Below are 23,757 nucleotides of genomic sequence, written 5' to 3' on the forward strand. Positions count from 1 at the left end.
CAGTTCTTTATCTGTACGGCTCGTGGCCTCGCTGGCTGAGCTAGGCTTTTTTTGTTGTTGTTCTTCTGCCTCTAAAGTCCTGCTAGGAAGCATTTGGTGCAGTTGTTGAAAAGGATGTCCCAGAAATTAATGATCAGATTTACTTTCTTCTTCCCAATTGGAGACTGGCAGACAAGAACACCTGGTTAACGTTATTATTCTTGGCCATTTTCAGAGGTTTCATTGAAGGAAAGGTTACATAAGGGTAGATGTTGTTTCTTAAGAATAATATAACGGTTTGTGATACTTTTGTCTTGAAAATGTTACAATAAGCCATTATAGTACATTACTTGTTTTTTTTTAAAGGATATTACTTAAGAAACATCTTCCAGAGTTTTTTATTGTTTCTTTTTTATCCCTACTGATTAACAGTGCTGGGCACAGAGAATATGTTTAATAAATGTTTATTAATTTATTTATTGTTCTGTTTAGTTCTCAACACCATCTCACCCCCAGCCATCATCAAACTGTTACAAAATACTGGGTATATTACATATAGCTCTATACTGAGAGACAATATAATACTTGAAAAACAGGAGGGAGAATTTGAATTGATAGAAAATAAATAGAGGAATGGAATCAGTGCAAGCAATGCACATAATATACATCCCATTATTAACAATTAACCATAACAAAAATTATTAACAATAAATGAACACCTCTTAATGGGAGGAATAAATCGGGTCGATAGATGGTTAGCACATGGAGGTGCTGTACCAGAAGCCAACACATATCGTTATGTGTTGGATTAAATTTTATTTTATCCTTGCTGTCACTGGAACAGATATAAGAGATAATACTTTTCTGCTTCTTTCCAGAAACTGAGCCAAAGACTTGGAAAGGGCTGTATGAAGATGATTTAGTCTATCCTTGTACTTTCAAATTGGCTGATAGCTAAGTCATGTTAGATGGAATTTTTCTTACACTATAAGTATGCTCTCTGAAGGAGGGGAATTCTCAAACTAACTATAGAAATCACATGAATCCATTCAGGCATTGACTGACTATTACGTATCAGTCACTGTGCTAGGTGCTTAGGGATTGCTCAGATTAAAAATGAAACAGCTCCTGCCCTCAAGGAGCTTACCTTTTATTAGAATCAAGGTCATAATAGCAAGTTCATGTATAAGTAAATGCAGACTATGTGAAAAATGAATGCACATTGATTGGAATGAAGGGGGACAGAAAGGGCTTCTAGAAGGCATTTGAACTGATCTGTGGAAGAAACTAAGGGTTCAAGAAGCCAAGGTGAGGAAGGAGAGAATTCCAAATAAGGATGAACAAATTGCACTATTGTACAAAGCCAGGAAATAGAATTTCTTACAAAAAGAAATAGCTTAATAAGCCCATTTGGGGAGGGGGCTTAAGAGTTTGTAATAGGGGACATTAAGTAATAATTCTGGAAAGAAACTGGAATCCTTGTGAAGTGCTAAAATGATAATCATGAAAGTTTGTATTTAGAAAGACTGTTGAGTAGGAGGTGTCAGCAGAATTGAGATGTAAAAAAGGAATAAGATGAAAAATGGGCAGTAAAGAGGAAAGTGGATGCAAGGAGCCCCATAATCATTTAGAAGTGATTATGAGTCAATTCTCCTGAGTGGAACACAAGTGGCTGGGAAGGGTACGTTCTTCACCACAAAGTGACCATTACTCACAGGACACTGGGGTGGAAAAGACCATATCACATACAGAAAAGCTACTAAGCATTTATAGGAATGATTTAGCATAAGAAGTACAGTTATGAGATTGTTTTGAAGAAGAATATGACTATTACATTTTAGATGATGGTAAGAATTGATGCATTAGAAAACAAAATGAGGAAAAGTGGAGTAATCATTAATTACTATGGCTATTACATCTTTTATGAATGATGGTTTCCTATAGGTTTGTGCTTCAAAAAGATCATTCCTTATTATATAAAAGATTTGAAAACACCAGGGCCAACAGAGAGGGATACATAAAAAATAACGACTTTGCTCCTCCCTTTGGTCTCTAGCCATCTAGACAGGTAGTAATGAGTGAACCTGAAATTAAGGAGAATTATAATATCGACAGTGACTGGCAAGATGCCTAGAATTAAATGATAGTTCAATAAATGATAAATGGATGAATATACATATAAATAATAAATATAGACATACATATAAATATTGAGATTGCATATTTACAATTTTTAAAGTTCAATTTTTTCAAATTTCCATAAGAATCTGAAGACCATAGAAGGTACATCATAGAAATAAAATGAATAAAGATATAGCATAGAACCTTTGCCTCTACTAATGTCTGCAATATAATATACCACAATGAAAGCCAAGGCAAGAGGCCTCTGTATTATTATCCTATTTTCAAACTTTAATTTCTTTTGAGAGTAATTTTAGAATAAGAGACTTTCTACCTACCTGAATCTGGAAAAGTGAACTGCTTACAGAAGGTTCCATGAAGATGCCTACAGAGACCACACGCTGCTGCAAAAGATCCTGAGTGAACTTTTGGATGTGCTGACTTGAACTTTCAGGGATTGAATGCATTTGTTTTGAATGTACATTTTTATGCCAAAGGGGACTGCCTCCTACTGGTTTTTGTCCTTTTTCCCTTTCTTTCCCTCTTATCCCCAAATTATTATAATTTCCCCTTAGAAACTGCAGTACTATATGTATCTTTAGTTAAAAATCTTTAGAGTTATAAGTTGGTTATGTTTAAAGTGATCCATTGGGGAGACTGGTCTCCCAACAGATCCCAGGGGGGAAGGGGTGTTGTAAAATTTTTGTACCCTGGGGAATTCATCCCCCAGCCCTCTCTACTCTTCCCAGGCTTCCCTTTTCTTACGTCCTGGCATGGGTTGGGCTATAAATGGGTTGATTCCATGCCAGGGAGGGGTCTTTGCTGGGGCTTGAGTAGGCAGGCTGATGGGGCTCTGGTTTTTGTCTTTGTCCCCACCCCTTTGCCTCTCTTATCCCTTATTTTTACCCTTACAATACCTCCAAGAAAAACTTTTATTTAATTTTCTTGCCTTTCTTTCACAAAAATCAAATAAGAGTAGAGCTGAAGCTTTAGGAACAGTATTAAATGACTGAAAATTTTAAAATAAATTCATTAAGTGCCTCTTCTTTAAGTACTTGCTATAATGTAAGATATTCTATAGATACATAAGTTCAAACGGTAATAGCTATTGCCCTCAAGTGAATTATACTCTATTAGAATCTAGACCCAAAACTTGGATAAAATATCAAGTTTAACTAAACAATAGGCAAAAGTTCAATGAAGCAATTTCTCCCAAAAACATATCTTTAAAGTTCCTTCTAGCTCTAATATTCTATGTTCTAATCACCTAGGAAGCAATCATAATTATCACCAGATGATATTTTCCAAGACCACTTGGAATCACTGAGTCCTCCAGGTTTTCGTTTTATCCTTTTGGTCTTTTCATTGAGGGTCCAGAGGATGGAACAAAAGGACTGATAACTTCCTCTCAAGTGGGACCTTTTTGAATAAAATTCTTCTTAAATGTTTCAGGTACATTAATCACAAGATACAGTATGTGGATGAGAGGCAGCATGGTGTCTGCCTTGGAGTAAGACTCAGGTTCAATTCCTGCCTATGGCATATACTCACTGTGTAATTATGGGCAAATTATGTAATTAACTTCTCTGCCCCATATGACTTCCTGGGATTATAAATTACAGACTGGTTGCCCATTTGATGGAGGGAGTTTACCCAATGGTAGTTCTCTAAACCAATGATATCACAGATCCAGCTCACTTTCCCTTTCAAAAAATAAAAAGGATTTGTCTAACTATTGGACAAAGCAATATTGTAAGTTTCTATAGGGTAATGAGAACAATAATAATGTTTATATGTGGGTATGTATATATATGTCTGTGTTTTATCTGTATTTTATATATCTATATATACATGCATGTGTGTATATAAATACACACACACACACACACACACATATATATATATATATATATATATATATATATATATATATATATACTCAAGGCACTTTTACATATATTATTGGATAATGTGAAGAAGTGAGATTTTGGTTCTAAAGCAAAGAGGACACCATGTAAATGGACTGACCTCAGGCAAATGCTCACCAATCTGCCCTGGCTGAATTGATGTTCCAACCATGTGCTCAATGGCCCCAAGATGCCCAAGGCATTTTGTACCCTGCCCATTTCTCCCATAGCTCCATTGTGTGATGAAACTAGATATAAAAACATCATTCAGCTTTCTCTCTCTTCAATTCCATGTTTCCTAACCCAAACAAGCCCTGTTCCAGGTCACTTAGAACTAACTGATTTCTATTGTCAAATATTCATGATTTATAGGGTTGAAACCTTCATCATTAGTGTAAATGATGCTCAGAGATTATTCTTAAATTTGGAACTTAGACCGGCTTTATTCCTGATAGAAAAAAAAAGCTGCCTCATTTGAAAGACCTCCTTCCATAGTTTAATCTTCAGTTTTATCACTAGGAATCTTGTTGTTGGCTGCTCCCTCTGATGCCTAAAATGGAAAAAGAGGCCTTTGGCTGATGGTACTTTTCAGGGAAAATTGTTAAAATTTCAGACAACATTGATTTTTAAAGTAACAATCTCATAACTGAACTCTCTAGGTATACTTTGTTTATGAAATAATTATTGTCTGGCATGACTGTCAAAATAAGTCTGATTACCTGATGAGGGTGAGAAATCCATTTTAGGCAATTTTATACCTCAAAATGTGCTTTGGGCCTGAACATTCAGTCATCAGTTGGGCATATCACTTAATTATTTCTCTACTTTCTTTTCAAATTTCTCCTATAGGCAATTGTAATTCTATGGCACTCTACCATTTCATTCAAGACAGACTTCAATACATTTTGATAAATTATACCACTGATGTGCAAGTATTTGTTGTCACATAGCAATTTAGTATAAGTAAAATTTTATAGGTAGCTGGAGTATATATTTTGGGAGAAAGATATAATTTTCCATATTTTCACTTTTAGCTATCTATCATACAAATTGGCAAATTGCCTAAATAAAACGCTTAAGTTTAGGGGGTTGAATAGGGGTGCTGAGAGGTTTGATGGTCACAGAGCCAATACGTGAAGGAAGCAAGACATGAATCTAAGTATTTCTGCCTCTGAGGCTGACCTTGTATCCATCATGCCATATGTCTGACTCCTGTGTCTGACTACATTAAGTTGATATTTTTAGAGACTTCATGATTCTTGATGAAGCTAATTCCCTTTCTTGAAAAATGAATCAAAGGGAAAGACTATCTGAAAAAAAAATTTACCTTTCAAAGGACCTTCTGCTGAAGCTCTTGTGAGATCTCTTGACCTGCAACCTTCCATGGTTGTAAGCCTGTGCTGACACTAAGAGACACCACTTTATTCTTGAATATAGTGAGCTTTGACTTTTCTTATGCTCATGGCATTTGTTGTTGAAAGCACTAAGGACCCCAGGAAAGTGGCAACTGGGAAGCCTTTGTACCAAGAGCATTTTATTGCTTCCAGAATTCTGCTGCCTTGAACACTTTGGAAGAATGTGCTTTGGATGCTGATGGCAGATGGAGAAACATAAGCCTCTGTTTTCAAAAGAAATGGATATTTTTTTAAAAGAGATTATTTGGCTCCCAGTGCTATGTTTACATGATATTGCCACTTGAGTCACATACTCTGAGAAACAAAGGATGAAAACAAATAAGGAAAGAACTACTGGTTGCTTTGCAAAATTACACAAGATAGCTATTATCAAGATCTTTTGCCTAACCTTAAAATGAAAGGGCAAAGAGAACAGATTTACACATACATGGGCTCACCATGTGCAAAGGAAGGCTCAGGAGGATCCTGCCACTGCTCAACTATTAGTGGGAAAATATTTGTAAACAGCTTCTGAAGTATCACCAGCTGAGGGCAGAAATAGCTTCTGTCAATGATCTTATCTATCATATATCAAAAACCAGCAAGACATTTAACAGAGTGCCTGATGAGCAGGCTTGCCAGAAAGAAATGCTTGAGAGAGAGAGAGAGAGAGAGAGAGAGAGAGAGAGAGAGAGAGAGAGAGAGAGAGAGAGAGAGTACACCTGCAAGTTTAAGAAAAGCCATTGTTTGAAATTATTGAGCATGACTTTAAGTATCTCTTTAATGATAGCTTGCCAGCTCTTTACTCACAGTTCTGATCTATTTTTTCACAAGTTCTGATGTAACAAAAAGACACTAAATTTTAAATAAATCTTTGAAACTATCATTCTGAAGGTGCTACCCAGGTTTTTCACAGCAGGCTTTCTTTCTGTTCTCATTTACCTCTTTTGACCAAGAATGCATCAATGCACACATCATAGGCTTAGAATCAAAAGGAACCAAAAAGGCTATGAAGTCATTGTACAGAAATGGAAACTGAGATATAAAATGCCCAAAGTCACATAGCTAGCAAGTGTGAGAGGAGGGATCTGAACTCGTGTCTTCATGCACTCTTTTAACTGTACCACACAGCTTCCAGCATGGTCTAGAGATGAGTCAATCCTTATTAGCTTCAAGGACAAGAGACAAGAGAGCAGGCAGGAACACAGGAGACTACTATTCAAGGACCTTTCAACCACCAACATCCAAATTGTGCCCAAAGTATACAAATGTTATTATTACAGCCAAGATTTCCTATGTCAGATCATCATTTTAATCATAACAGATAATGGAGGGGGAAATTCAGAAATTTCAGAGAAGCATAGAATCATAAAATTTTAGAGTTGTATAAAAAAATGAATAAACAAATAACCAACTGGCTAATTAACAATCCGCCTACACTTGGAGACTTCCAATGAGGGAGGATACATTTCCTTCTGACGCAGTCCAGCAGTCCATTTTACTTTTTAAAAAACTTTCATTTTTAGGAAGGTTCACCCCCTCCTCCAATGTCAAGCCTAAATTAGCTTCTTTGCAACTCCCACCCATTGTCTGAATTTTGTTCTCTGGGACCATATGGAACAAGTCCAATCTCTCCTCTACATGGCAGTCCTCATATATTAGAAGAAAGCTATCATATATGTTCATTGTTTTCTCTTTGCAGGCTAAGCAACCATACTTCCACTAATTGATCCAAATAGATTACTTTGCCATTGTCGTCACCCCCACTGAACACTTTACACCTCAGGTACCATAGAATGTGTTGCACCTGCCCATAATCCCTGCTCTTGATGGAGTTATGGTTTGTAGCATTTGAGTTTTAGACTTCTGAGCAGCAGAGTAAAGATGATCAGATGTCCATGTTGTCTAGAAACAAGGTGGTGACCCTCTAAGAGCAAAGGTCTACCAGTGTCTAAAGAGGGGTGATTAGCCCAGGTCAGAAATGGAGCTAATCAAATCTCCTATTCCAATCAGCAATGGTATTGAGCCCATGAGTTGCCACAATACTTCCAGCCTGGAGAAATTGGGACATCAGGGAAGGAAAGGGAACAGAATGAAACAGGACAGAAAATAAGGGAAAATGTGGTAGCTAAAACTGAATACAACAATCCAGATATGTCTGACCACAGAAGAAAATAGCAGGACTATTCTTAGCAACTAATTCCTAGAAATTCTATCTTTTTTTAATATAAGTCCAATCCAAATGGATAAGCTATTTTTAACATATACCACAATATCTAGGAGTGGCAGAAATCCCAAGATGAGCATTCAGTGCTACACAGGTCAGAAAATATGTGTCACTTATCATGGCATGTTATCTCTGCATCTTTCTTAATTCTCATAAGCCAAATCTTTCAAGCTCATATTTTGAGCATCTGACATAAACCTTGTATAGACTAGCATTCACATTTTAATGAGAAGAAAATAGAGCACTAATGTAGCAAAGTATTTTCTTAACTAATTCTAGAATATCAATTTTAGAGAGAAATAATGATTCAAAATCCTAAAATTCTGTCAAAAACTGCCTACAACATTAAGGAGAACAGAGCTGAAAATTCTTCAGTTAACAAACAACTCTGAATAATAAAGTTGGCGGCACCCAGAAATGGTCAAGCAAAATGGTAAAGGCTTTCCATTCCATGAATATGGGAATTAGTTGATGCAAATTGGCAAATTTGATTACAATTAAGAAAACAATTTTTATAATAATGGAGGGAACAATAACCCATCAATGACCATGAGAACAAGCCATATACATCCTGGGAATCTTAGCTTCAAGTTTTTACTGCCACTGAGAATGCTTAGGAGGGTCCACCCATTGCTTATAAATATTTCAGCTTTTTTGCTTCCAAACGTCAAATATTGCTGGAAATACCAAATAACTGTGATGTTCCTCAGTCTAGATAAGAGCAGAGATCCTGTTTTGTGAATAGTTGTTGACTCTGGCAATGGAAATTGGGAGCTATCAAAAGCAGGATGTTGCATCCTCAGTGAGGAAGGACAGATTGCCTTTTCTTTCTACTATAGGAAGAAGGTCCATATTAGCAAGCTCCAAACTCCATTTCAGAAAATGTATATCAAATCAAAGCCTATCATGAATAACAACAAATTTTAAAATATTGACACTTCTGAGTACTTAGTCCTCTGGAGCCACCACTCTCTATTATGTATTCCGTATATTCTTTAAGACCAAACCTCAGCTTGCAAGAAGACAACATGAATCTCTGTAGTAAAGAAGATGGTGAAGGAATAAAGTTGAGAGAATGACAAACTACTATTGTTTTGAAAAGACTAAGACCACAGGAAACATAGCATAAAGCTAGAATCCTGAAATACCCAAAATACATTGCTCAATTGGTTTGAGCGGACAACAGAAATTTGCAAAAAAACATTCCTTTTAGGTTGGTTACCTCCAATCACACATCTTTCATCAGATTTGATACATCTGCAAGAGCTTCATACACAGTAGGTAAGGTTAACTATCCTTTGCCTTCTGATAAAAAAATATAAAAATTCTTATTTTTATTTACCAAGCTCTTTTATGGATTCATCAGAAAACATGACCAGAGGGAATAAAAAGAGCAAAATTGACAAAGTCACAAATAGATCAACTTACAGGAAGAGTGGATGCTGGGAAAGCTCTTTCGGCCCTCAGACACCAGATCAGGATCACCTGTGCAGTGCATTTCAGAGTTCATTACTCCATCTGGAAAGCAGCGGTAAAAGAAATCGGGACGAGGTCTACAAAAAACACCATGGATATTTTAAATATGAAAAACTGCCATTGTAAATATGCCTCCTACCCACACCTCTCCCTGCCCCTGCCACCCCCAAGAGCTGGTGATCAAATCCCTTATGCCAATAAAAAATATGATGATTCTTTTGTATCAGTGTAGATTATTCTCTCTACATAGTCCTTTAATTAAGCTTCTGTAATCCATATTTAGAATGCTGGAGGAAGTTGAAGATATATTTTATTAATGATAGTTGAACTTCTCACATCCCCATGTTTAACTTCTTCTATTTCCTCATGATGTTAGATTTTATTCACTTTGACTAAAAGAACTCCAAATTTCTTAGAAATAGTTTCTTCTGCTCTCATTTAGTGTGGTGAAATTCTCCAGTTACCCAATTCAAAGACTTTTTTCCCCCTAATGGACTCTGTGGATAGGTTTTACTTTTTATAACATTTCTTTAAAAAATTGAAGCAAAAATATTCAGTTTTATTTAAAGGAATGGATGGCAAACTGCAATGAATACAATGAAAAACTCCAATTCCCAACCTGTCTCTGGTAGAGAAATAAACAACCAGCATCCATGCATATGAAGGGCTGAAATGAGCAATCAAATTGGGTTCCAGTGAAAGCCATTAGTAGGTCCTTGTCTGCACAAAGATAGGACTTTAGCTTACAGGAGACTTGTAAGTGCATAAAAAATTATCTGTATAGCTAGCCTGTCAAATAAAATAGAAGGAACTATTTGAATATGCTATCCAAAATATACTGCAAAAGAATTTGCCCAAAGTGACTCAGAAGGATTTTCTTGGACTTAAGCAGCCTTTGTGACTCAGTAAGAAACAAACTCTAGATTGTTAGGCTTCCTCAAAATCCAAAATGAACCTGAGAATGGACAGCAAAGAGGCCTGCTGAATAAATAAATGGTTTTTGAACTGAATTGCCAAAGATCCAGCCCCAAATGGCCTCTTCTTTAGCTTGTCAGAAAAGCTATAGATCTTTTTCCAGTATATTCTGATCAAAGATTAAATTGTGGTGTCATTAAACAAGTTTGCTCTAAATCACCTCAATAGTTAAAGTCACTGTTTCCAACGTTTTGGGACTTACCTTCCAACTATTAATTTAATAGTATTTGTGCAGACTCCATTCAGAGCTAGAGCCAAGGAAACCGCTACAAAACAAAACCAAACAGACAGAAAAATAACAACCTGGCTAAGAATGAGCAAAAAAAAATTAACTGTTAGTTCACTATTACTTAATTTATGGTCTTAGAACTGAGTTAAATTAGTTCTCCCAGGGACAGAAAAAGAAGAAAAACTCTGATTTAAAAATTGTTGTGACTATTATTTGCTAATTAAAGGCTAACTTCAGAGCATATTAAGAGAGATGGAAATTCCTCTCATTTAGAAGATTTGGTTCATGGAAATGAAATATAATTAAGCCCAAATATTGGTATGTATCTTATCCAATTCCCTGTCCTTTTGATGCAAAATTCCCTATTCTCACTCACCTACAATCCTCAAATTCATAAAAGAACCCATCTATCATTACTTGGCTTTATTCAAATTGATTGAATACTGCAGCATATTCAGAGTTCTTTTTATTGGTAGCAAGACATATTCCTTTTTATTTTCCCCTGGCAACCTTCTTAGGAATAATTCCAAACTAGGCCAAGCATTCATTGCAATAGCACTTCAGAAAACACCACTGGCCCCATGCTAATATCTCATTGCTGACCATAGCATCACACTCCATCACTGCCACTGCCTCCACCATTTGTCCCTCTGTTCCCCACCCATATCTCTGCCTCTGCAAAGAGAAATAATCTAGAAGATTGGTTATGGATGTCAAAATATTTTGCCTGTGTGATTCCTTTCATACATAAAACAGAAGGAATTGCTAAAATATTTTATTCAAACAATACTGCAAAAGGATTTTCCCCAAGTAGCTCAGAAGAATTTTATTCAACTAACAACACATGTCCCAAAGGATGCTACTGGCATGATTAAGAGAACTTTCCCCTTCTTCAATGGCATCTCAGAACAATACCTCTCATGCCTTCTCAACAGTTTTAGAGGGATTATATAAAATGTCCAGTTATTAAGACTAATTTTATGAAAGATCAAATGCCTTTGATAAGTAATAAAACTTTCCATTTATATGTTGAATAATAAAGATTTTAAGCCTTGATTCTCCTAAGGCAAGTATTAATTCTTAAAGACTCTCCAAAGTTTGTCAGATAAGAATATGGTGCAACCCACAGCGAGGTGGAGCTTAGTTTGGAGGGGAAGGAGGGGAGGTTGAAGAAGACTTTGGACAGACATAAAATTATTCTTCTAGGGCTAATGTCACCTAATGCATGCCATGCTCTTTAAGTTCAGAAGTATGGAGGTGAGAAAGAATTGCAATTGATTAACAAAACAAGACAAATGAATTCAAGTCAACAGACTGAGAGCTTGGAAGGGACATATTAAATAGTACATTCACCAAAGGAAAATAAATAGTCCATGTATCAGAGGGTGACTGGCCACCTTTGAATGTGGCAGAGAAGGTAAAGGCAGACTGGGATCAGGAGTGGAACATGAGTCAGCAATGCCATGATGTTGTCAAAAATTAAAAAAAAACTGAGCAGGCAACTGGGATGCATAAATAGCATTTGTGTAGGAACTCTGAGTCAATTCTTTGATTATTTTCAGCACAACACAGGCTCCTACTAAATAAAAGACATTTCTTCTCCTCTCTATACTGAGAACACTCCCAAAGAGGCCATGGAGCCATGAGGCTGAATTCTATTTTGTTGTTGTCTCTACTTTCTCATCTTCTACTCATTTGTTTGCATGACATCTATGGTTTTTCTAATACAGATCCCTGTGGTCCTCTTGGAAGATGGTGGCCTTTTCTTGTCAAGAAAACTTAACTATTCCTTAACTCAGGCTCACCTATCACCACAAATTTTATAACTGCAGGGTCACTATGTCACAAAATAAATCTTGGAGAACCTCATGGACGTTCAAAAGGAGCCAACTCACTGCACATAAACCCTAATATTATAGGTTTGGGTGTCTTTTTCTTGCAAGGGCATGTTTCATGAACTCTAGCTACAAGCTGCTACTTTCTGGACAATTTAGCAGAATCCACCAACTGTGAAGCCCACCAAAATCTGTCCAAAGTGCTTTCCTCTGAGAAATGATAGTAGAACACTGGAGTGGAGATGCCTATTGGTGCTAGATGGACCTCCAGAAGCCAACTCACTGTCCTAAAAAGCAATTCATATTTTTCTCTGTGTGATACAATCGAGATTGGATTGAAATAGAAGCTTCTTATTGATTTTGAAGAAATGGTCTCACTAGGATTAGTCTCCCAAAGGGAAGGTAAGTGAATATAAGCCAGGAGAATTCCCTACTTGATATTCCCTTATTCTTGTTAGTTAACAATAATGTTGTTCAGAAAGACTAATTTTTTTAACCTCTTACAACAATACCATTTAGAGGAAAGGGATTAACCCATGAAACAAATTCAAAATCAGCATCAAGATTTACATGGTCAATCTATCCTTTGTGATTGGCCAATAATATCTTATGAGAAAGTTACTTGTATTACTGAAAAATTAATGCAGGACTCTCATTTTAATATTGCTTTGTTCTTTAAACTGATCAGATAAATGACAGCCTAAATCTTTTTTCTTGAAACTCAGCCCCATGAAGTAAAAGCTCCATAATTACATAGTGATTCTATAAGACAGATGTAAGCTCTGTTCCCTATCACCAGTTTTAAAGGTTTTCCATTTTATAAGTAGAGATAAGGTATTGCACCCAGGATTTGTGAGTTGGGGCAAAGTCTATTGAATTGCGAAGAAACATATTAAATGCGACTACTCTTATTCAGAGATTTTTTAAAGTTAAAATTTAAACAGAAAATCCAGTATGTAGAGCCATCAGAGCCCCTTTAGAGAGATCTTAGTACATTTATTTGTTTTATACATGTATATATTTGTATGTATAGATTTCTCTTAGTTGTCCTAAAAATGAAGAGATAAGAACTAGATTTACAGCAAAGCTCTTAATCTTTTTTATAGAACAGATTTCTATTTAGTCAGGAAAACAGAATATGAAATAATACAGTCTACTATTTTAAGATGTAGGAAACAAATTATATATAGTGTTCAATTCCAAAATTTTAAGCTAAGGGAGATTTAAGTTGAGATTGAAAAGGGCTAGGGAATTAACTGTGTAATACTTACTGCCATATGAATAGCCCACCACCAAAGGGAGGTAATGAATTACAAGCATAACCATAAAAGGGGAAAAAAGAAAATTCTTTTAAATAATAGTGTTCCTTTTTAGGGGCCCAGGGAAGAATATGTAAAATAGTTGATGGAGGACGTGTTAGATTTTCCAATGGAGCTACTAATCACTATGTTCACAATGCTCAGTAAGTCCAAATCATGAGATCCCACACATAAACATTTTCTAGTAACCCAGGAAATTTCCTATCCAAAAAATGGTAAACCCAATTCAATGCCTGAGCACTGCCCTCCAAACTGTTTTTGTCTTCCCTGTGATTATTCCCCTGTTATTAAAAACAATAGAGACATAGCCTGCTGCATGGAGCTTGTCATGGAAACCATTATTAAACCTGCATACTTAATATAAGGTAAATATTCTCACACAGTTTTTATCATATTCTAAAAATTGGTTCTTTATGACAAGAAAAAAACATGGTTTGGGGGAGAATTGGAATTAATTACTGAATGATGAATCAATTTCTAAATGATAAATTCAATTCAGTTTTCCTGACTGATGAAAATAACTAGATTGGCTTAACTATTTCCAAATTCAAGCAAATGCTCAGTATACTAGAAATGGTAAAAACTAGGGACATGAGACAAAAATAGTCAAACTGTATCAGATGGTTAGGAACTAAGGCAAATGAACAGTTTGAATACAGTATCTTACAAATAATAGACATTTAATAAATGTTTATGGAATAAAATGTATTCATGATGAGCAAATGAGACTTAAACCCTTAGAACTTCTGTTAATAAATAAGATAAGCTTTAAAAACTAAGTATTTTTGAGAAAAGGATAGATGAAGAAGGGAAGGGGTAAAAGAAGTTAGTGTTGATTTTTATTTGTTTCTTTTTTTACTCTTCTTAATCAACTATTTTATCATCCAGATAATGGGCATTTAGTCTTCTAAACTGGTGTGTAAGTTCTCCAGAATGGCCACTATCATTGGAAAAGATGTGAAAAAAGATATACTTCAATAACAAAACCACCCAATAACATTTTCCTTATTGCAAAGGGTTATTTTTGTCCAAAAATGGTAACTCATGGCTAGCACATGAACAGAATCTGCTTCTCATATGTTTGGTGTAACAAACAGTAAGAACATATGAGGACAGAAAATATTCAGTTATCCACTCTAGGCACCTTGTTAATGACATACTTCCCCAGACCAAGAAAAAAATCTCAGCTGTGTATGTTTTGAGATTCTTTAGACCTAATAATGAACTAATTGATTTCTGCTTCTTCATTGAAAGTACATACAGCTCATACTTTACCTAAAAAGGCCTCTTTAATTTCAGTCTTATCAGTTCTCCGGATGATTTTCACCACAAAAATGACTGCCAGTGGTGTGAGAAAAGAGATTGCCTGCAAGAAATCACAAATCATCACTCAGATGAACGTCAGATTATAGTCAAAATAGCTGATTGTTCCAGTTAACTGACCAGTTGAATAATTTTTATTGAATTAGTAACCTCAAGCAAAGTAGGATGATTTATATCCTTACATAGAGCAGTGTGCAGACTTTAAAAAGTCAGAGACCTAATTGTGGGTTGTAATTGATTTGTAATTGCTGGAAGCCACACTTAAAATGGGAGCTTTTAAAGTCAAAATGATTAATCCATAATTGTGATGACTCATCTTTGCCAGGAACTCCACCTGTGATTTCCATTGTAAAAGGAATAAAAATGCTTCAAACAAAACTATCTTCTCACTCTGTCTCCCTGTTCCTGGATCTTATCTTTTTTTAACTTTAAGAAACTTTATGTCATTTTCTTGTTCACTTGTTTCAGTTATAATCCTGTGTGACTCCATTTGGGATTTTCTTGGCAAAGATACTGGGAATACTTTGCCATTTCCTTCTCCAACTCATTGTTACAGAGGAGGAAACAGAGGCAAAGTGGGTTATGTGATTTTGTAATTTGCCAAGGGTCACACCACTAGTAAGTGTCTGAGTCAGAATTTGCTTGTCACTCTATCCACTGTGCCACCTAAGCAGTAAATTTTATGTTATGGTTATCCTCTCTCTCTCTGTCTCTCTTTCTCTCTCTGTGTGTCTCTCTCTGCTGTCTCTCTCTGTCTCTGTCTCTGTATCTCTCTGTCTCTGTCTCTCTGTGTGTCTCTGTCTCTGTCTCTCTGTGTGTCTCTGTCTCTGTCTCTCTGTCTCTGTCTCTCTCTGTCTCTCTGTCTCTGTCTCTCTCTGTCTCTCTGTCTCTCTCTGTCTCTGTCTCTCTCTCTCTGTCTGTCTCTCTATCTCTCTGTCTCTCTCTCTGTCTCTCTGTGTGTCTCTCTCTCTGTCTCTCTCTCTGTCTCTGTCTCTCTCTCTCTGTCTGTCTCTCTATCTGTCTCTGTCTCTGTCTCTCTCTCTCTCTGTCTCTCTGTCTCTCTGTCTCTCTGTCTCTCTGTCTCTCTCTCTCTCTCTCTCTCTCTCTCTCTCTCTCTCTCTCTCTCTCTCTGTCTCCCACCCTCTCTCAGGAAATTAGTGGATGTGACTGTCTCCTTTACTATAGAATTGAGCCCATGCCCTTGTCTGACTTCACCCCCTCCAATCAAAAAAAAAATTGAATTTTAAAAATAGTCCAAAATGAGGAACAAATTATTCAATAAATACTTGTTAAAGGAAACAAAAGGGGATGTGTGTGCATTCAATACTTCTAAACTACCAGATCCATTGATCATAGAATCCTTCAGGTTAGGATTGCACAACTATAAGGAATATGTGCATCTTTCTCCCATCCCAGTTTGATCAGGTGTATCTACAAAGACAGGCATATTAACAACTTTAGAAATGTATAGACAAGCAGATGCTTGCCTTCTCTAGGCTCAGTGTTTATAATTTATTCCATGTCCCTAATCATAAAATACCTATTTAAACTTCTCATCAACAGTTTCTCTTTTAAGAATTTCTTATATGAGCCCATTCAAATGGATTCTCACTTTTGAATTCTTCCTACTAGTTTCCTCAACTGTAAACTTCAAAATTTCTTAGACTTATAAATGTTGGAAATTTCACCATTGGAAAATTTCATACTTGAAAAATTTCCTATTGATAGTGGGTCTTGACTATTGGAATGTGAACCCCATTGGCATGGGAGGTTCCTTCTTCTCCCTTCTTAAGATTACTTTAGGACAGAAACCTTTTGCTGAACAATGGAAAGGACTTTGACCTATGCTTAAGCATAGAACAGGAATTTCTTTGAGTCATGATTGATTTTAGAATTGATACAATGGAGATACTTGGAATCAATCTCAACCCTATTCAGTCCTAACAGGATTGAGTAAGGGCTGCAGCCTAGATCAAAATTTAATTATTTCAATCTCTACCCTACTCAGGTTAACAGGATTTAGAAAGGGCTGTAGCAAAGGATCAAAGATTTAATTATTTGAAAATATGACCTTCAACAGACATGTGCAAAGCCAGAAGACCTCTGGGTGGTCCTGGGTTAAGCTAGAGCCTCCATTGGCACAGGAAAATTGAGGGACAGGTGATTGGTAGATGTGAGGACTGAGGGGAGGGAACTTGGATGGTTTTCCTGAAGGATAGGGGGGTCTGAAGACTCAGGGGGTGGTTGAGAAGTTGGTCGGTGTGGTTGGTGTGTGCTCTGAGAAGCTTGCTCTGAAGGAAGCTGAAAGTGGGGGCCTCTGAGACTGTTTCTCCATTTTGGTCACGTGAGTAATAGGGACTGATCTCTTTTCTTTGCCCCAACTATCTAAGGGCTTGGGCCTTTTGGCCCAGCCTAATCAGAAGGGGTATTTAAGCCCTATTCCCTTCTCTCCCTTTTTCTCTCTCTCTATCTCTAATTCCTTTCTTCCTCCTATTGTAATTAAACTCCATAAAAGATTGACTGCTAACTTGAGTTTTCATTTAGGAATTACTTAGCTGAATTCCTTGGCGACCTTAAATTAATATATATCAGTCTTTTAAAGTGATTTTCCTTGTCACACAACCTTCTACATTTTATCCTTCTAGACAACACACAGTCACTAGTTATTTAGATTTTTCCCCATCCACTTCTTATAGTACTTTAGTTTATGAAGTAGTCAATAGTATGAGCACCCTAACAATTAAAATTCTCCATGTCTTTACATAGTATGAGATTCTTTCCCATGAATCTTAATTTAAAGAAATTACCAAGGGTTAAAGAGCTTTTCCACTTGTTATTTTTTAGTATCTCAGGAAAAAGGATTGACCACTTGATTTATCCATCTATTGTCCCTCTTTCTTGCTTCCTTGCTCCCTCACACTCTTTTAAGTTCATACATATCCTAGATAATGTCTTTCATTAAGATTTGATACAAGTCATTGGGGATAGTATCCTATGACTAAATTCGTCATGTGAATCCCCTTCCCCTTTCAATTATTTGTAATTCTACTTTATCTATGATCATGTTGTACTGTGATTTACAGTCATATAGACCTATTAGGAGAATATTAATGTTAAAGAGTTGGTCTTTTTCAATCATAAGCAGTTTAGAATCATTAAAAATACCATGCAGTTCTTCAGATGTTATCCAACTTGACTATCTCCTCTGACTTAAATTTGGTCCCATGTATGTCCATAAAAAGCATCTATTCCACACACATAAAGAGAAGGATATGCCGAATATGCTCCAATTATCTACTGATCCATAACTTAAATTAAAACAAGAAGCACTATTCTTTCACTTTATATATTCTGTATGCATGCTTATATGAATTTATATCATGCTCCTACAAATCCTGGAGAACTCTGTACAGTCTTTCACATATTTAGAATATTATTTACAGAATAAAAGAATCAGAAAAACCTGTAGCTTCAATTCACAGGTTTTATGAAATAATAAAGTTTCTGAAGTTTCATTTTTCCCTGAAGTAGTTAATTCTTTCAGCACTATGGTTTATAGAAAGTCAAAAGACAGTACAATTTACTGTGCTATATGTGCCAAATAAGTAGGGCTAGTATTTAAACACAAAGGTTGGAAATAGGACAGAATCTCAATTCACTTTGCCAGCTAATCAAATGGTTACCAAATCTGCTGCAAGTGGCCCAGAAGTTCTTTCATTCCTCTAATTTACTTAGTCAAATTGGCTGAATTTCTCCTTTGACTTTCTCAGAAGATAAACTATGTTATAAATTGCAGGATATAAGCGTCAAAAACACAGAAACAATATCCTTTTTAATATCTTTTTCTCCTATTTTTGCCACATTGACTCTTAAATAGACTTGTTAAATATTTGTTGAATTGAAAATGTATTATGGAGCCACAAAATAGCTGAGTGACAGGTTTTTTCTTAGTCAGCTCTTCCCTATCATTTTATTCTTTACAAGCACTAATAAATGTACCAAATAATATAAAATAATAATAACAGCTAACATGGAGAAGGGAAAATAAATTCTCACCAGGTAATCCACTTAAAAGTAGTAGATAAATGATCAAGCAAATAAAAATTCTGAATATAGTGAAAAATACTTCATGGTAAAAGAATATTAGTAGAAATTTCCAGAAGGAAATAAAATTAAAATTCTATAGGTATAAGCCCAAGAAAAGGGGAGGAATGAACACAAGTCTCATATTCTAAGTGGTTTGAATTTCAATATAGAGTTTTTTAAAGTGCTAAGGAGTGAAAGACTTAAAAGAGTAGATGTAAAAATTTAACAGAGCAGTGGATATACTAAAAATTGAGGCTACAGATCTAAATATATAAAGATATAACAATATTTTAGAAAAGTAAAGGAAAAAAATCAAAATTAAAAACTGTGACATTTAATAAAAACTTAATATCCCAGAAGATACCACTAGCAGAAATTATTGAAGAATAGGTAATTTTGCACAAAACACAATTAAATAAAAAGTTGAACACTATATTCCAGGAACTCACAAAAAAAGAAACTCTGGAATAATATGGGGAAATGACAGATCAATAGGTTTCATAGGACACAACCAAAGAAGATCCATGGACTAAATCACTCAGAAATTTAAGTACCAAGCACCATACCTCTCAAATGAAATAGAAATTATTGTAATTATATAGGAAGATAAATAGAATTTCATATCTATCCCACTGACTGACCTTTGCATTTTTTAAACCCTTACCTTCTGTTTTAGAATCAATACTGAATATTGGTTCTAAAGCAGAAGAGTGTAAGGGATAGACAATGGGGTTTAAGTGACTTGCTCAGGGACACATAGCTAGGAAGTGTCTGAGGCCAAATTTGAACCCAGGACCTTCCATCTCTGGGTCTACCTCTCAATCCACTGAGTCACCTAGCTGCTTCTTTAAAACAATTTTTTGAGCTTTTTTATCCTTGTATTTTTAAACTAGTATCAAATAATTTTAGTAATTACTGTCATTTAAATATTCATTTTTTGGAAAGAAATGGGGAAAATGGAATACAGCACACTGAAATATAAAACATCTTAGGCCTGGATCTCAGAATAACATATCCTGCCAAATTCAGCATGATCCTATGGAAAGAAATTATGGATTTTAAATTATATTGATGACTTTCAAAAGTTCCTCTTGAATAAAGTAGAATTGAAAAATCTTTGAAATGAATAGTGTCTTTCTACACTTATAAACCTTATGAAAATCTTATAAAAAGTAAACAAGATTAAGATTCTTCAAAAGTTTAGATGGAGATCCAGTGATTATGTAGACAAACGACTAAATAAAAGGATTGACTCTTAGAAGTTTTGTTTTGTCTAAAGGTCATTAAGAAAATATAGAGAGACAAGATTTGGACTTGGGCATGTAAAAAGAAATACCATATAGGAAGAGAGAAAGAAAAGAAACTTTAAGAAATTGAAATTGGAAGAGTTGAGATGAAGGTCATTAAAAAAAAAACAAGATTTCAGAGGAAAGAATGGTTCATAACCCACAATTTTCTTAGAATTGGCAAAGGAAAGCTATAGACAGACAGACAGACAGACAGACAGACAGACAGACAGACAGACAGACAGATAGATAGATAGATAGATAGATAGATAGATAGATAGGTAAGTAGGTAGATGAGAAAATAAAAGAGAAAATGGATTTATTATCATGAGATTTATAGAATATAATAAAGAGCATATTGAATCAGTATAAAGAAGAGGAAAAAGAGGAATATGAGTCAGAAAATGAGTTTAGGGAAGGGATTACCTGAAACAAAACAAGCTACAAGTAGAGAACTGTTCATTAGAAAAAAAAGGAGTATAGGGACAAGACTCAGATCAAACTGGGATAAAAATTATAAATTTATAAGGGTTCATGGAGAGGCAAATTTAAAATCAAATGAAAACTAAATAATTTAATTCTTCAAAACGGATGGGTCAAAGAACAAATCAAAAAAACAATGCGTTCACCAAAGAGAACAACAATGAGGAAACAATATATCAAAATCTACAGTATACAGCCAAAGCATATCTCGGGAAAATTTATATCTCTAAGGGCCTATATCAACAAAATAGAGAGGGAGGAAATTAATGAACTAAGCATGCAACTTAAAAAACTAGGAAAAGAACAAGTAAAAAACAACAGATAAAAACTAAATTGGAAATAAAAAATCAAAGATGAAATTAATGAAATTGAAAGTAAAAGAACTACTGAACTAAAAAATAAGACTAGGGGCTAGTTCTTTGGGGAAAAACAAATCAAATAAAGCCTTGGTTAATCTAATTTTAAAAAGAAAGAAGAGAATCAAACTAACAGTATAAAAAATGAAAAGGGTAATATCACTTTCAAGGAAGAGGAAATTAGGGTAATTATTAAGAGCAATTTGGCCCAATTTTATTAAAAGAAATATGACAATCTAGTTAAATGGATAAATATCTACAAAATAAAAACCACCTATATTAACAGAAGAGGAAATAGAATACTTAAATAATCCCATATCAGAAAAAGAAGTTGAACATAACATTATGGAACTCTCTAAGAAAAAATCTCCAGGGCCAGATAGATTCACAAGTAAATTCTACGAAACATTTAAAGAACAACTAATCCCAATATTGTACAAACTATTTGACAAAATAAGCAAAGAAGGAATCCTACCAAATTCTTTTTATGACACAAATATGGTACTAATTCCAAAGCCAGGAAGATCAAAAACAGAAAGAAAACTGTAGACCAATCTCCCTAATGAACATAGATGAAAAAATCTTAAATACAATACTAGCAAAGAGACTATAACAAGATATCACGAGGATTATTCATTATGACCAAGTGAGTTTTATACTAGGAATGCAGAGCTGATTTAATGTTTTAGTGGTTAATGGTTTTAGGAAAACCATCTACATAATTGACCATATCAACAACCCAAACTAACAAAAATAACATAATTATCTTAATAGATGCAGAAAAGCCTTTGACAAAATACACCATTCCTATTGAAAACACTAATAAATATAACAATATAAGGATTTTTACTCTAAATAATAAGCAGTATATATTTAAGATAATCAGCAAGAATCATCTGCAATGTGTGAACTTGGAAATTACTCCACCCTAATTATTCTTCTATATAAATAATTATTAATTAATAATTGATATATTAATAATTCTCTATATTAATTAAAATCACCTGATTCCCAGCTGACTTGGGTATTTTATTATTTGGGAATTTTCCCTGGCAACCAATTATTTAGATTTCAAGTCACAAAGCTAAAATCATCTTTACAAATGGGAAAAAGTTAGAAGCCTTCCAAATAAAATCAAGAGTGAAACAGGGATGCCCATTATCCACACTGCTGTTTAATATTGTACTAGAAATGCTAGTAGTAGCAATTAGAGAAGAAAAAGAAATTGAAGAGATTAAAGTAGGTAATGAGGAAACTAAACTATCACTCTTTGCAGATAATATGATGGTATACTTAGAGAATCCTAGAAAATCAACTAAAAGGCTAGTGGAAATAATTAAAACTTTAGTAAAGTTGCAGAGTACAAAATAAACCCATACATATCACCAGCATTTCTATATATTTCCAACAAAACTCAGCAGCAAGAATTAGAAAGAGAAACTCCATTTACAATCACTCTAGATAATGTAAAATATTTGGGAATCTATTTGCCACGACTAACTCAGGAATGTATGAACACACCTACAAAACACTTTTCACACAAAACTAAATCTTAACAATTGAAAAAGCATTGATTGCTCACAGGTAGGAGTAGCTAATATAATAAAAATGACCATCCTACCTAAATTAATTTACTTATTCAGTGCAATATCTATCAAACTACCAAGAAACTTTTTTATTGAATTAGAAAAAAATATAATAAAGTTCATCTAGAAGAACAAAAGATCAAGAATATCAAGGGGATTGCTATAAAAATGTGAAGGATGAGGGCCTAGAAGGACCAGATCTTAAACTGTACTATAAAGCAGTGCTCATCAAAACAATCTGGTACTGGCTAAGAGATAGAAGGGTGGATCAATGCAATAGACTTGAGCTAAGTAACCTTAGCAATCTATTGTTTGATGTATTCAAAGATCCCAGCTTTTGGGACAAGAAATCACTATTTGACAAAAACTGCTGGGAAAATTGGAAAATGGTATGGGGAAAATAAGATTTAGATCAACATTTCACATCCTATACCAAGATAAATTCAAAATGGGTAAATGACTTTAAATATAAAGAGTGAAATCATGAATAAATTTGGTGAACATAGAATAGTATATCTGCCAGATCTGTGGGAAAGGAAGGAATCTAAGACCAAGCAAAAAATAGAGAACATTACAAGATGTAAAATGAATAATTTTGATTATATTAAATTAAAAAGGTTTTGTACAAAAAAATCCAATGCAACTGAAATTAGAAGGAAAGCAACACACTTTGGGAAAATTTTATAACAAAAATCTCTGACAAAGGTTTAATTTCTCAAATGTATAAGGAATTGATCCATATTTATAAGAAATCAAGCCATTCCCCAATTGCAAAGTTGCCAATGGATATGAAGCATTGATTGCTCATGGGTAGGAGGAGCTAATATAAAAAAATGACCATCCTACCTAAATTAATTCACTTATTCATTGCAACACCTGTTTTCAGATGCAGAAACCAAAACTAAAAATAATCACATGAAAAAATATTCTAAATCCCTCCTGATTAGAGAAATGCAAATCAAAACAACTCTGAGGTACTATCTCACACCTAGCAGAATGATCAATATGAAAATAAAGTATAATAATAAATGTTGGGGGTGACATGACAAAATTGGGGTGCTAATGCATTGCTGGTGGCATTGTGAACTAGTCCAAGCATTCTAGAAGGTAATTTGGAATTATGTCCCAAGGGCTTTAAACGAATGTACACCCTTTTATCCAGCTATACCACTACT

At 34.8% G+C, this 23,757-nt stretch overlaps 1 protein-coding gene across 2 annotated transcripts in view; it reads right to left on the bottom strand.

Moving 5' to 3' along the window:
• Window positions 1–23,757, bottom strand: part of PLPP4 (phospholipid phosphatase 4) — a 214,206-nt gene that overhangs the window by 91,597 nt on the left and 98,852 nt on the right. Inside the window, exons 3-5 of one of the 2 annotated variants that reach the window (XM_001376673.5) lie at window positions 14,738–14,828; window positions 10,282–10,345; window positions 9,057–9,181 (exon numbers count right to left, since the gene is read on the bottom strand). In XM_001376673.5, the coding sequence (XP_001376710.3) occupies window positions 9,057–9,181; window positions 10,282–10,345; window positions 14,738–14,828 (280 nt within the window). The remainder of the gene's footprint in view (window positions 1–9,056; window positions 9,182–10,281; window positions 10,346–14,737; window positions 14,829–23,757) is intronic. The other variant, XM_007478903.3, reaches the window with a different exon arrangement.

The sequence above is a fragment of the Monodelphis domestica genome, chromosome 1 (genome assembly GCF_027887165.1).
Source record: "Monodelphis domestica isolate mMonDom1 chromosome 1, mMonDom1.pri, whole genome shotgun sequence".
In the NCBI taxonomy this organism is placed as follows: domain Eukaryota; kingdom Metazoa; phylum Chordata; class Mammalia; order Didelphimorphia; family Didelphidae; genus Monodelphis; species Monodelphis domestica.